We start from the raw sequence: 13,890 nt of genomic DNA on the forward strand, positions 1-13,890 counted from the left end.
CGGATCTAAGCGGAGGTGTGTCGCTTCTTCTAGCTCTGGATCGATCGCGATGAATCTGCGAATCTATGATCACGCGCAGATTGCGCAGCGGAGGCTCCTGGAGCGAGAACAGGTAGGCGTTTTAGCTCGGTTCTGGTTGTGATTGAGGCTGTGGTGTGCTCCAGGCGTATGCGGAATCCGTGGCGGATGATCTTGGCGAGGAGCTGAGCTTGCCTGGAGAGAATGCGGCCGGTAGGGGCGGGGAGAGCGAGGAAATCGAGCAAGCGTCGGTGAACACGCAGATCTCCGATTCGAATGTCGGGTTTCGGCTCTTGCAAAAAATGGGATGGAAGGGAAAGGGGCTTGGGAAAGACGAACAAGGTACTTGTATTCCTCTTCTTTCTTCCAGACTAGATTTTTTTGCGCCTCTGCAAACAGGGATAGTGGAGCCAATCCGAGCTGACAGCCGAGATCCAAAGCTTGGAGTTGGGAAGCAAGAGGAGGATGATTTCTACACGGCCGAGGCGAGCATCCATCGGAAGAAGATGGAGTCGGAAACATCGGAAAACGATGAAGAGACTGCGAAGAAACGCGAGGTATGCCAAAAACTCTCTTTGCTTTTCTTTCACTCTGTTAGTTCTCGGTCCCGATTGAGTGTCCGTAGCTCTAGCTGTTTGCTTTGTTTTTGGAGGATGCCTTTTGAAAGTAAAGTGCATGGGGGGGATTTTTTTTTTTGTGGAAAGGAATGAGGAATGAGGTCTGGGCGTTACTGGTTCGAGCTTTATTACCATGGTGGCCTCTCGGCTCCGTGGCCATGCTGAAAACGTTTAGGTGGAGGCAGAGCGCGAGCTCAAGATCCAGAGCGAAGTCAAGGAGATCCGCAAGGTGTTTTTCTGCGAGCTTTGCAACAAGCAGTACAAGTTCGCAGTGGAGTTTGAGACGCATCTCAGCTCCTACGATCACAATCATCGAAAGGCAAGCCTTGGTTCTTCGTTGGTCTTGGATTCTGTGCCATCTAACTAGCGCTGTGGCGTTTGATCACTCGCAGCGATTTAAAGAGATGAGGGACCTACACTCTAGCCGGGACCGCGACGATCGCCAGAAGCGTGAACAGCTCAGGCTTGACAAGGAGATGGCGAAGCGACAGTGAGTATTCTCCCCCCTTGAGTGTGGTGGTCCTCGAGAGCTTTATGATTGACGCGTCACTCTCTTTTCCAGAGCCGAGGCTCAACGCCAGCAGCAAGAGCAACAATCCGACGCTGCGAAAGTCATCGACGCTCCCCCTCCAGACTCTACAGCAGTCTCTACAGCAATCTCTACAGCAGCGGCAGCACCAGTGCCTGGAACAGTGAAGTTTGGATTCTCATCCAGAGCAATCTCGACAAAGGTATGCGTTTCTTCTTCTCAAAAAGAAATTTTTTTTCTCTAGCGAGACAAAGTCTCCTCTCCTTGAAGGTTCTACCGGATGGCGCTGCAGCGAAAAAGCTCAAAGTCTTCGCCAAAGTTCCATCCGTCTTTGGTGAAGATAGCGACTGAGAAGAAGCGTTTTTCTTTTCTCCCCGTGTATATTGTCAAAAGTTGTACGTAATGGGACGTGTACTATACCTGTGGACTCGTGACCACTTTTGGCGCCAAGCGTCCTAGGGCTAGACCTTTGCCCCGTGATCCAGGGCGGCCGTGTAGGGGAGATAGCGAGATCCTAGCTCCGCGCTTCTAGGTTTGTGGCAGCGATTTCGATACGGCATTGGGATAGAGTGATGGATTTGCCGTGCGCGAGCCGGGATTTCGCAATGGCCGAGTGACGGCGCGCAGATCTTGGCCAGGAATCTCAGGCGGATCTTGGCCAGTAGAATCGGTAGCGCGCGATGGAAGATCATCGGCTGCCTACGAAGATCGCGAAATGGCTCTTCAAGCACGGCCAGTGCAACGGGTCGGCTGTGGTGTCGCCATTTCCAGTAGATGGGAATTCCGGGGAAGAGCTGAGTCACCGGGCTCGCAGAAGGCTTGGCAAGCGAGGCGAGGAGAAGCTTATAGGGATCCTTGGAGCTGAGAATCACGAAGAGCGACGGCAAATCAGAGCTTTCTTGGCGCAGCAGCTCATTAGAGACGATGACATGGATACAACTGATGAGAGCTCCGAGTTTGATCGGCTAGAGCGGAGAAGCCCGCTCCATGCTGCCTTCAGGCCTAGAGCGCCAGTCAGAAGCGGTGGAACTACTCCTCCTCGATTTTCCAGGCCAGCTTTCCAGCGTCAAGAAGGTTCCTCCAGTGCCACTACTAGCAGCAGCTACACAAGGAGTGACTTGTCGAGTGTTCTTCAGTACGAGAGAACGCCGCCATTGTCACCCTCGAGCGTCTACTCGGGTCAGTCACCTTCGCCTTCTTCTTACCAACATCACAGCCGAGAAAGAGTCCGTGGCAGCCATCTCCAATCGCTTTTGTGTCCTCGGCCACTTCCTCTATATCCTTCGAGCCAGCAGCAGCAGTTCCATCATTCCAGGGGCTATCCAGGTGCTCCCAGGAACGTCTTCACGAACCACCTTTACTCTCCAGTTGGTGCTGCTGGCTCTGACGAGGAAGGGATTTTTGCAAGGGCGTACCAAGATCCTCCGAGGCGTTCTTTCACTCAACCAGCCAGGCCATCGGTGACTTTCGGATTCTCGGAGCCCCAGTCTCCCTACATGTCTCCTCGGATGAACATGACGCATCAGTCTCCATATCCGGCTTACTGTCCCTCACCTCGCCCGAGAGTCGTCCTCTGCGAGAAGCTCGGCTGTGGTTCTTACTCGGTCGTCTACAGAGGAGAAAACACGTGAGCTTTCCTTCTCTTTCCTCGTGAGACTGACTGACGCTTCTTTTCTCGCTCTCTCTTGGATCTGTCAGACAAACGGGCCAACAAGTCGCAGTGAAGGTTCTCCATGACGACGAAAGGTTATCACCAAAGGTGAGCTTACATATCTGGGAGAGTGGAAATGCACACTCCACTCGAGCTCTCAATCAATGCAGGAAGTTTCTGTTCTAAGTCGGCTTGATCACGAGCACATTGTCAAGTACATCGGGACCACGACACTGGTAAGTTTTACGGTAGACTCCATAACATTTATGGAGTTCTTCGCCAGTTTTGACGTGAGACGCGCCTGACAGGGAGACGGCAGAGCTGGCATTCTGCTAGAACTCATGAAGTGCTCTCTCGCATCGGTGATAAAGGAGTCGAATGGACTGGACGAAAGTAAACTTCGTGTTTACACGCGACAAATTCTCAGTGGACTGGAGTATCTCCATCGCATGAACATCGTTCACAGGTAAAAAGGCTAAGAAGCTCGATGGCAATCTGATTGACGTTTTCTCTGGACAAGCAGGGATGTCAAGTGTGGAAATATTTTACTGGACCCCAACGGGAAAGCCAAGCTCGCAGATTTTGGTCTTGCAAAGAAGGTAAACAACTTATCTCAAGTTGGCTCTTTTTGTTCTTACAGCACAGATCACATCAGATTGATTATTCGGTTGCAAAGTCGTGCAAGGGAACTTTTGTTTACATGGCTCCAGAGGTTCTCTTGAATTAAAACTGTTTGACACTGATGTGGTCCAAATCGCAGGTTCTCTTGACAGAAGGAACCTACGGTCTCGCCGCGGACGTGTGGAGCTTGGGATGCACAGTGATCGAAATGGCGTGTGGAAAGCCGCCGTGGAGCGGTTTCGGGGTAAGATCTCTCACTTTCACTTCGTTCTTTCCTCTTTTCTTCTCGATCCCGGACATAGACTTTTCATCTCTTTAGCTCTGAGTTCCTTGGGAACTAGAGAGATTTAGCGTGGTCAGATCTTGGAACTAACTTTAAGCTGGAACTGTGGATCGCAGATGATGCCATTCTACGAGAGAATGAGAGACGGCTGCTCCCCACCGATTCCTCCCAAGATGAGCACCGAGGCCGTGAGTTTCATCAAGCTCTGCCTGACCAGAGACCCGAGACGAAGACCCAGCGCTGCGGCACTGCTATCGCATCCCTTCTTCCAAGAACGCTCTCTCAAAGTGTAAAATATGAAATAATAAAACCTCCACTCCCTCAAATTACAAATTGGAATGTTCTATAAGATTCTTGCCACGTGGCAGCGGAGGTGTTATCTAGGCACCGGCATGGACTGAAGCTCCATTAGAAAACGAAGCCCTTGCTCGACGCGGGTTTCGATCGGGTCAAGCGCGAGCGCGCGTTGATAGCCGCCGGCTACCGGTGGATCCCTCCTCGCGGCTACATTTTCCAGTGAAATATCGACAGATCTCACTCGGCGATGCGGCAGGGATGCCACATTTCGTCCGTTTCCAGCGCCATCCATCAGCGGCAGCTTGTTCTTGAGCCCCGAGCCCCGACCCCCCCGATCGAGCTGGGGTTCTAACAGGTTTGGCGGGATTCTTGAGGTTTGGCGGGATTCTCTAGCAGCTTCTGGTTCTTGATCTCTGGCGTTGGAAGCGTAGCAGATTTTCAAGAGGTTTAGAGAGATTTGTGGTGGGGTGGGATATTCAAGCGCCATGGCTGGCCAGATCAGGGCTGTTTGTTGCCCTCTCTTTAGATTCCATCTACACGACTGGCTCGCGATAATCTTTCTTTTGGGCATGGAGGCGCTGCTGCTTGTCATCCATCCCTTCAAGAGATACATTGGCGAGCCGATGATCGACGACTATAAGTTCCCTTTCAATAACAACACTATCCCCGTTGCCGCCGTTCCGGTAAGCTCGCGTGTCTCTTTAGAGACTAGGTCTTCTGAAAGATTCTTTGCTCCACAGGTCATAGCTCTCGTCATTCCGTTGATCTTTATCATTGGGTACTACATCCGGAATAGAGATTTGCGGGATTTGCACTACGGCTTTCTCGGTAAGCTTATTTTTCTTTCATCTCTCTCTCGAACCAAGAGAAGAGCTCGGACTAAGTAAACTATGTTGTTCTTGTTTTTTACTACAGGCTTGCTTTTCGCGGTGCTTATTACTGCTGTTCTTACTGATGCGATCAAAGACGCAGTTGGACGTCCAAGGCCTGATTTCTTCTGGCGGTGTTTTCCAGATGGCATACCGGTAAGTCCTGCTAGACAACCAAACCTGGATCTTACTCGTGAAATGCTCCACAGTTATACACGACGAGAACTCGGGAAGTTATGTGCACTGGTGACAAAGCCGACATACGTGAAGGCTACAAAAGTTTTCCAAGTGGCCACACATCATGTAAGGCATCTTGTCTTGCGATCGCCTTGCGTGCTTATTAATCCTTTCTACAGGGTCTTTTGCAGGGTTGGGGTATCTTTCCCTCTATCTTGCGGGAAAGATATGTGCGTTCGATCGCCAGGGTCGTGTTGCCAAGCTGATCATTGTCGTCGTCCCGTTGCTCGGTGCAACGTTGGTTGGGATATCACGCGTTGATGACTATTGGCACCATTGGCAAGACGTGTTTGCCGGGGCTATCATAGGTACACTGTGTTCTACTTGGTTTTTTTTTTCTTTCTTTTTGTGCTTAATTCTATTACATTCCACAGGCCTGACTATGGCACATATTTGCTACAGACAACACTTTCCTAGTGTGTACGATGAATACAGTAAGTTTCGATTTCCGAGTGTTTGCAAACGTAGATTCTTATCGTGGCATCTCCAGGCTTTTCTCCATATCCCGAGAGACGCGCTCCGGCCGACTGGCCACCACCACGAGCTAACGGTAGCGTTAGAGATCTAGAGAACGGGAGAGATGTGGAGATCTCCAGATTATAGCTGCGACTGTGATGGGTGTATACTCTGCTGGTATGCGTTTAAATTATCAACTCTTTTTTTTTTTGAGCCCAAGCACTCTCGCTCGGTTGTAAAAGCAGTGACATGACATACGCACTTTGTGTCACCTCGGACCTTGCCTGTTGGACGAGTCTTCGTCAAGAATTCCTCTTCCTCGGGGTGGGGCTCGCCGCCGCTGGATCAAAGATTCCAAACGCGAAGTAAGGGCTTCTCCAACTTTTCCTGTAGCGCTTTCCTAAAGCAAAAGTTTTTATCCTCGCAGGACTTTTTCAAACAAGATTCTGGTCTATGGTCATATGCAATGATCAAAGTTGTCTGTGTTTAGACAGTCTGGTTGGATTGATAATATGAACAAGAATTTGGTGTCTGATTGCATTGCTTGATTGGTGGTTGTATACAAATCTTGCAGCTTAGGCAATTGGAACCCGTGTAGTCGTTTTTACTTAGATTCATTTGATTCTCTATAATGCCCTGTTGTAGCATTTTCTTCGAATAAAGCCTCCTGTTTACTTTAAAAAACAGGAGGATATAGAGACAATTGTTATTTTCTTTTCAGCTTAGGTTCGAACAAGAATAGAACTCATTATTTATTTCAATATAAAAAGTAACCAAAGTAACTTTAGAAGCATCTCATCACGATGATGCTAATTCACTAATGCTGATGGGAGAAACATCACCTGAAGTGGCACCAGTCCACCATCGATGAGCAGCCATACTATTAAATGCATCAGTTTGGTGAATACCATCCCAAAAAGCATACTTTGTTCTATCTGGACAAAGCCTAGCTCCAGAATTGCAATTTAAAGTATGGGATCCTTGTGGACAACAAGCACTGGTTGAATCAATGAATCCTGTTTATTCCCAAAATATAAATAGTATTAGATTGTTTAATTAAAATAAAACTCACCATAAGATTGTGGATTGTTGTGAACATCTACCATTAATCCATAAAAATTGGTCATTACAAATTGAGCATCGTTATGAGAATTTCTTAAATTCTCAAGAGCTGATTGTAACATATTATTATATATTTGAGCTCCTTGCTGTGCAATAGATGCACATTGTCCACCAACCACATTCAATGGAATGCATCCAACAGCACTTAATCCAACTATAATAAACTTTCTAGCACCCAAATTATATAATGTCTGAAATCAAATAAAAATAATAAAATCAAAAATAAAATTGAAAATAAAAATAATCATATTTACCTGGAGTTCATTAACAAAAGTATTAATAATGGTTTGCTCATCAGATTGTGAAATCCTCCTTGTTCTTTGATACATATTATTAATATCATTGTTTCCTGAGCAAATATAAAAAATAGATTTTGCAACAAGAGTAGATGCATTAGATGATCCAATCATTTGAACCATTTTTTGTTTCAAACTCCTAAAGTCATCAATTTGACTTGCAAGAGCTTGTCCTCCTCCCTTTAAAATCACAAACTTATAAAGTTAAAATCAACAAAATTAATAATTCTTACTGTATGAGTTTGTGAAAGGATTCCAGAACCAGCAGAACCAAAATTTGCACCTTGAAGAATATTATTTCCAGCTTGGAAATAAGCTAGTGGTAATGGTAATCCCAAATATAATGCTAAAAGAAAGAATTATAAAATAACATTCAATTATAAAAACAGCAAACACTTACCAATATATTCAACAAGCAAACGACCATTACAAAATCAACTTGCTTGACCTCCAGGAAAATCAATACCATAAGGATAACCAACATGAGCATTATCACCCGCATCTACTAGAGAATCCCCAAATGCAAATAAAGCTGGGACAAATGAATTCATTTGCTGAGAAAACACCCTCAAACCAGAAAACATAGCAAACACAACAAAGAAAAGAAATGCAAAAGTTGCCATGTTGTTAAGTGTAAAGAACAATATTTTGTGAGATGAAAACTTCAGCTTTTAAACCACAAAATGTTATAATTTTAGCGATCTATTCCAAGTAAAGATATATTATATACACGATTACATATTATTAACAAAGTAGGCTATGACGACTACTAACTTTTTAAAGCAAAAGTTTTTATCCTACGGTTAAAAAAAATACCTTTTTACGCAGCAGTATAAAAAAGGGTCGCACTCCTGTAACCCTCGTCATCAAATGGTGAATCGCTACGTTTCAGTGGAGCACGTCCTCGCGCTGCTGCAAAACTCGGCGGAGATGCTACCCATCGGCGCCAAGGATTTGGAAAAGCTCATGGACGTGGTGGCCAACATGCTCCCCAGCAAGAGCAAGGATTTTGTGGGAGCTCCAGCCAGCGTCGTCGAGAACAAGCGACTAGTGGGCGATGGCGGCGCTCAAAGCTTGAAGAGAAAGGCCTTGGACTTGGAGGGCTTGGACAAGAACGATTACGCGCTGCTGGAAGAGGCCAGCGCTGAAAGCTTGAAGAGGAAGGCCTTGGAGGAGGAGGAGGAGGCGAGCGCCAAGTTCACGGAATCGAGAGCTTGCAAAAGGTATAACCTCAGGAAGAAGAACAAGAAGCAGCACACGAGCCTTTGCCAGGAGTTTTTCTTGTGCAAGTGCCACTGAGTAGATCTCGCAGTGTAAAGATGTCTTGAATCGAGAGAAACTTGGAGAGTTTACCCCACATGTTCTTCCAACTTTGGATGATCAAACATCTTTCGTGTTTCTTGTCAGCTTTGCAATGAGTTCTCAAAGGATCTCATGGAAGATCTAGCGAAACAAAGTCTTAGAACCTTGTGCGACTTTCCAGGAGAAATCTAAGCGCTTACTTTCTGTCACTGATGCCGTAGAACTCGGCCAGGTAGTCGAGCGCCTCGGAGTTGTTCCTGCAAACTCTCCACAGCGCCTCCACTTCTCCCTCGGCCACAGTCCCCCACTCTCTGCACGTAGCCAGGAACTCCAGCAAGTGATCGTAGAATCCATCGTAGTTTATCAACAGGAACGGCACCGGGAAGCTGGAGCCGATCCGCCGCAGCTGGATCAAAGTCAGCACCTCGAAGATCTCGTCCAAGCTTCCAACGCCGCCGGGCAAAGCCAGGAACGCGGTGCGATCGGACGGAGCGTTACGTACTCCCGCATCAACGAGGCCGTGCTTTCGCGCTGAGAAGAATCTAATTGCAAGGATGGTATTCTTAGTTTCTAGAAAAACCAAGAGAGAGCTTGTTTACCTGCAGGTGAGGTAAGTTCCCGAGACCATGTAAGGATGGCTCAAAGTGTTCGTCCACACACCGCCCTCGTTGTGGATTCTAAATCCTCCCACCGGCTTCCCGGCCTCGAGAGCTCCTTTGGTGGCAGCGTCCATTAATCCTGGGCCAGCTCCACACCAGGACGTGCAGTCAAGCAGCAAAGCAACCTGGGAAGAACTCGAAGAACTTAGAAACTTGCCATGATCTTAGAAACCATGCTTTTCTCACCTCTCGCCCGAGCTCCATCGCTTGAAGGAAGTGAGGATGGTCTGGTTTTGTTCTCGCTGATCCCAGGTACACGGCTCCACGGCCAAGCTTGTGCACGAGATCATAGCAGCTCAAGATCTCCCTTCTCACCTGGAACAGCACAAACAAGCAATGTCAAGCTCTCTCGCTCGAGCTCTGGAAGAGTTACCTCGTCTGCGCTGCTCCGGCTCTCAAACTCTTGAATGTAAGTTGGAGAGCTCTTCGAACAGCACAGTGCCTGATTGCCCGACTTGGGCGATGCATTTGATGGCCGAGCAGCGAAGATTCTTCTCCTCCTCGTCTTGTTGGTCATCGAGATCTCGCCTCCCAGAGCAGCAGCAGTAGCAGCAGCAGTAGCAGCCATGGCGTCCATCCCAGCAGCTAAGCGACTGATTTCTCGATGCCACAAAACGAAGCTTTAAAATAATCCTCCTCGAACTCTCAAACTCACCACCTCACCCGAGGTGGCGCTTGATCAAGCTCATCACGTCCCACTCCTTCTTCTCCGCGAGAGCTCCAAGCATGAGGATGGACTGCGCGCCTTCGCCGCCAGGCTCGAGCTCGCCCACCATCTCCGCAGCGCGCTCCGCCCGCTCTACGTCGCCATGTATTCGGCACCCGCTCAGCAGCGTCATCCAGCCCGTGACGCACGGCTCGAACGGCATCGTCTCCACGAGCTCCTCGGCGTCCTGGAGCCAGCCGCAGCGTCCCAGCAGGTCCACCAGGCACATATAGTGCTCCCACAGCAGCTCCACCTCGCGGTGGTGATCCACAAACTCCACGAAGTAGCCGCGACCATCCTCCACTCGCCCGGCGTGGCTGGCACCGATGACGAGCCCGATGAGCGTGATGCTACTGGGGTCCGTCCCGTCCAGCACCATCTCGCGGTACACCGCCACGGCACTGCCCAGATGCCCGAACTGCGCATACGCCGCCACCATCGAGTTCCAGCACACCAAGTCCCTGTGCCGGAGCTCGTCGAAAACTCTCCTCGCGTCGTCCAGGCAGCTACACTTCGCGTACATGTGGATGAGTGCCGAGCACACCACGGCGGCGCCGCTCCACTCCTCCGCCACCACCCTGGCGTGGATCCGCCGCCCCTCCGCCAGATCCCCCAGCGCGGCACACGCCGAGAGCGCGTTGGCGTGCGTGATGCAGTTGGGCTTCACCGCCGGGGAGGATGACTCCATCGCCTTGTAGAGATCGAGAGCTTGGCGATGGTGGCCGCCGTGCGCGTACGCCGCCACCATGGTGCTCCAGCTGATGACGCTCCTGCGACGCATCCCATCGAAGAGCTTGCGGGCCTCAGCGATGGATCCACAGCGAGCGTACATGTTGAGCAGCGTGTTGTCTAGCGCTACGTCGCTGTGGAAGCCGCTCTTGAGGATCTGGAGGTGGAGCGCGCGCCCGGCGTCGATCGCCGCTGGACCGATGGCCGCGCACGCCGCCGCCACTGACGAGTACGTGAAGGAGTCCGGGCGGATGCCCCGCCGCTCCATCTCGCGGAAGAGATCCAAGGCCCGGCGAGCGTACAAATGCCCGTTCTGGGCATTTGCTGCGAGCATGGCGTTCCAGGCCACCACGTCTCGATCGGGCATCTTGTCAAAGATCTCTCTGGCCTCCTCGGGTTCTTTGCATTTTCCATACATGTTGATCAGCGCGGTGTGGACGATCACACTGGAAGTCGTCACCCTCGCGTGGATCTTCCGCCCGGCGGCAAGATCCCCGAGGTTGGCACAAATGCCGATCACGGTGGCCACGAGCACGTCGTCGATCTCCACGCCGGTGGCGGACATCTGCTCGTAGAGATCCAGCGCCGCGCGGTTGCGCCCGTTCTGGGCGTGCGCTGCCAGCACGATGCTCCAGGTGAACTTGTTGCGCTCGGGCATGGCGTCGAAGAGGGCGCGGCCGGATTCCAGCGCGCCCAGCTTGCCATACATGTGGATGAGGAGATTGGCGAGGAAGACGTTGCTGCCCAGTCCCAGCTGCTGGATCAATCGGTGCGCCCCGATCCCGCTGCCCAGATCCCTCTCAGCTACACACCTGCGCAACACGGCGGCCATTTGGGCGATCGAGGCGTCGCTGCTCTTGAGCTCCTCCAGCCACGCCTGGAGGCCAGAGCTGGATGAGCTCTCTGCGATGGCGCTGGCGCTGGCGCTGGCCATGGGCGATGGTGGCTTGCTCCATTTTTTGGGGCGCTCGCGCTCGTCGAGGCTGTCCTTGCGCGAGTAGCTCCCGCCAAAGAGGATCTCCTGCTCCGCGTCCTGTAGGGCGCCGATGGATTTGCGCTGGAGGGGCGAGCTGCGGGAGGCGAGCCTTCGCATAAGTGACGGCCGAATATTCCCCAAAATATTGACAAAATATGTTAGTCAACGCCGCCGGCCAGTCAACAAAAGTCAGACCAATAACTGCTGTCAATGAGCTTTGACTAAGAGAATCCGGAACCGCTGCCAGAATATCCTTAAGTCAACGACGCCGGCTGGTCAAAGAAAGTCAGCGCATCTTGGACCAACAATCACGTTTGTTTTGTCTACACTATATATAATGTGTGCGTGGGCGGTGCATGGTTGGAAGCCGCGGGTTGGAAATCACAAAGAAATGTGTACGGACAAACAGAGTAGGAGGTGTGGCTTTGGGCCATGGGTGGCCCAAGGGCCGGCAAATCGCAGAAAGACATCCCGGGTACGATCCCGGGCAGGGCACCAGCCTGTCACGCGTGGACGCGAGGGCCGCTCTCCAATCCACTGGAATTTCTCGTGCCGGACGCCAGCGCGTCTATCAAATCGGGCTGTTGCCACGTGGGGCCCCTCCAGCCGCCGGATGCGCGTATCCGACGGCCGCGGGCCGGACTCCAAATGGGCTCCTCAAACTGGTTAACTGATTTCTCAGTGGCGAGAATAAGTATCAGGGCGTGCGGGCGAGGGTTTCGTCTGGGCGCGTTGGGAGAGGAGAGGGCGAGGGAGGAAAGAGGGTCCTGGGGATCGATCGAGCGAGGCCGTGAGAGATCCAGGGCGGCGGCGCGCGCGCGTGATTCCTCCGGGGCCGGCGGTAAGCCCCCTCTGGTCGATTTCTCCCCGCGGGTTAGGGTTCGTGCGTGGTCTCATGTTGGATAGCTGGCCACGGGCTTTAGAAGGCTTAGATCGCGTGAGCAGAGGCTACAGGAGAGGGCGGGGTTCTTGGCGCTCCAAGCTAAAGCGACCCATCTGGAATCGCCGGGAGAGATAAGAGGAGATAGAGATAGAGATAGAATTTGTGGCAGCACACACACACACAAGGGGGAGATAGATGTCAAAATTTCCAAAGGGTGGGTCTCTCCGCATCAGGGACGTGTGGGCGAGCAACCTGGAGGAGGAGATTTCGTTCATCCGGAGTATCGTGGATGAGTTCCCGCTGCTGGCCATGGACACGGAGTTCCCGGGCGTGGTGGTGAGGCCGGTGGGTAACTTCCGGAGCTGCGCAGAGTATAACTACCAGACCCTCCGCGAGAACGTCAACATGCTCAAGCTCATCCAGCTGGGCCTCACCTTCTGCGACGCGGACGGCAACCTCCCGCGCTGCAACACCGGCGAGTACTGCGTGTGGCAATTCAACTTCCGCGAGTTCAACATCCGGGAGGACGTTTGCGCCCAGGACTCGATCGACCTCCTGTGCCACAGCGGCATCGACTTCGCCAAGAACGAGGAGCAGGGCGTGGACTCGAGGCTGTTTGGGGAGCTGCTCATGTCCTCGGGGGTGGTGCTCAACGACGACATCCAGTGGATCACCTTCCACAGCGGCTACGACTTCGGCTACCTCCTCAAGCTGCTCACTTGCCAGCCACTGCCGGCGTGCGAGGCCGACTTCTTCAACCTCATGCGCCTCTACTTCCCGGTCTTCTTCGACATCAAGTACATGATGAAGTTCCATGACAGCCTCCACGGCGGCCTCAACCGGCTGGCGGAGCTGGTCGACGTTGCGCGCATCGGGCCGTGCCACCAGGCGGGGTCGGACAGCCTGCTCACGTCCGAGGTCTACCGCCGGCTCAAGGACAGGTACTTCCTGGAATCCATGGCCAAGTTCACGGGAGTGCTCTACGGGCTGGGATCGGACAATGCCGACGCTGCTGCTGCTGCTGCCGCCGCCGCAGCCGCTGCTGCGATCTAACTAGCGGCGGAGTTGCGTGATCCATGGAAGCGACGAGAAGATCCAACAACAAGACTCTCTACACTAATGTCTGCTGCTGCTCTGTACACTTGACAGTATGGACAAAGTCCGACATTTTTCTTATACTTATCACTGCTACAATCATCTCAATGCTACATAGTCTTTATTCTTATTTCCTCCACACCCATGATTTCACATGGTTTGTTTTCTTCGTCCTTTTCTTGTGGCTGGTTTTATTTTTCTTTTTCTTTTTTTCTTCTTTTATGGTTTCTCTTTTGCTATGGTTGACTTCTCATCCAATCGAAGTGCTCTCTAGAAGTGGATTAGATCAAAATGGATAACTTTTGCTGTGATTATCACACAAGATATGCATTCACTCAATGTGCTTATGTGTGCTTATGTGCCTTCTTTCTCCTGAGATTGTAGCTTTTAAGAGGATTCTTGAGATTGTATTTTTTGGGATGAACTCTCTCTTCTTCCTCATTTAAGTACTGATGCTTTCTCTTCAAGCTTTTACCATTGCTCATGTCCATTTCTCTCTTCTCATGAACTTTGTGACTGGTTTCTTCCATGGTTGCTGTACTAG

At 51.2% G+C, this 13,890-nt stretch overlaps 6 protein-coding genes across 9 annotated transcripts; 4 read left to right on the plus strand and 2 right to left on the minus strand.

Moving 5' to 3' along the window:
* Positions 1–2: 2 nt before the first annotated feature.
* LOC9657936 (G patch domain-containing protein 8) lies at positions 3–1,591 on the plus strand. Of its 2 annotated transcripts, none has more exons than XM_024685978.1 (7): positions 3–112; positions 165–360; positions 418–575; positions 811–954; positions 1,028–1,125; positions 1,198–1,366; positions 1,435–1,591. In XM_024685978.1, exons 1-7 carry the CDS (start codon positions 50–52, stop codon positions 1,513–1,515), a joined length of 909 nt encoding a protein of 302 aa, XP_024541746.1. In that variant the 5' UTR covers positions 3–49; the 3' UTR covers positions 1,516–1,591. The 2 variants fall into 2 exon arrangements, with proteins under 2 accessions (XP_024541746.1, XP_024541747.1); XM_024685979.1 differs by having other exon boundaries at positions 1,409–1,525.
* Positions 1,592–1,639: 48 nt separating this feature from the next.
* LOC9657937 (mitogen-activated protein kinase kinase kinase 3) lies at positions 1,640–4,055 on the plus strand. The gene is made up of 8 exons (XM_002980975.2): positions 1,640–2,791; positions 2,863–2,923; positions 2,986–3,051; positions 3,124–3,281; positions 3,339–3,414; positions 3,471–3,527; positions 3,576–3,680; positions 3,836–4,055. The coding sequence occupies exons 1-8, from the start codon at positions 1,845–1,847 to the stop codon at positions 4,010–4,012; spliced, it is 1,647 nt and encodes a 548-aa protein (XP_002981021.2). The 5' UTR covers positions 1,640–1,844; the 3' UTR covers positions 4,013–4,055.
* Positions 4,056–4,108: 53 nt separating this feature from the next.
* On the plus strand, positions 4,109–6,110 carry LOC9657938 (lipid phosphate phosphatase 2). Of its 3 annotated transcripts, XR_002993684.1 has the most exons (9): positions 4,109–4,699; positions 4,757–4,844; positions 4,932–5,041; positions 5,095–5,188; positions 5,242–5,430; positions 5,497–5,556; positions 5,613–5,755; positions 5,824–5,943; positions 6,006–6,110. XR_002993684.1 is itself a non-coding variant. In XM_024685981.1 (8 exons), exons 1-7 carry the CDS (start codon positions 4,502–4,504, stop codon positions 5,723–5,725), a joined length of 852 nt encoding a protein of 283 aa, XP_024541749.1. In that variant the 5' UTR covers positions 4,109–4,501; the 3' UTR covers positions 5,726–5,755; positions 5,821–6,110. The 3 variants fall into 3 exon arrangements, 2 of the variants coding, with proteins under 2 accessions (XP_024541749.1, XP_002981022.2); XM_024685981.1 differs by having other exon boundaries at positions 5,821–6,110; XM_002980976.2 differs by having other exon boundaries at positions 5,824–6,110.
* Positions 6,111–8,300: 2,190 nt separating this feature from the next.
* LOC9646960 (probable cytokinin riboside 5'-monophosphate phosphoribohydrolase LOGL10) lies at positions 8,301–9,602 on the minus strand. The gene is made up of 5 exons (XM_002981118.2): positions 9,331–9,602; positions 9,144–9,272; positions 8,898–9,082; positions 8,499–8,840; positions 8,301–8,439 (listed from the first exon to the last, which is right to left on the minus strand). Exons 1-5 carry the CDS (start codon positions 9,532–9,534, stop codon positions 8,400–8,402), a joined length of 900 nt encoding a protein of 299 aa, XP_002981164.2. The 5' UTR covers positions 9,535–9,602; the 3' UTR covers positions 8,301–8,399.
* LOC9646961 (pentatricopeptide repeat-containing protein At2g13600) lies at positions 9,597–11,485 on the minus strand. Its single transcript, XM_024685977.1, has one exon. The coding sequence runs from the start codon at positions 11,483–11,485 to the stop codon at positions 9,617–9,619; it is 1,869 nt and encodes a 622-aa protein (XP_024541745.1). The 3' UTR covers positions 9,597–9,616.
* A 623-nt stretch (positions 11,486–12,108) lies between these two features.
* On the plus strand, positions 12,109–13,476 carry LOC9646962 (probable CCR4-associated factor 1 homolog 6). The gene has a single exon (XM_002980977.2). The coding sequence runs from the start codon at positions 12,447–12,449 to the stop codon at positions 13,302–13,304; it is 858 nt and encodes a 285-aa protein (XP_002981023.1). The 5' UTR covers positions 12,109–12,446; the 3' UTR covers positions 13,305–13,476.
* The last annotated feature ends 414 nt before the right edge of the window (positions 13,477–13,890 follow it).

The sequence above is a fragment of the Selaginella moellendorffii genome, unplaced genomic scaffold, assembly GCF_000143415.4.
Source record: "Selaginella moellendorffii unplaced genomic scaffold, v1.0 SELMOscaffold_47, whole genome shotgun sequence".
Lineage (NCBI taxonomy): Eukaryota > Viridiplantae > Streptophyta > Lycopodiopsida > Selaginellales > Selaginellaceae > Selaginella > Selaginella moellendorffii.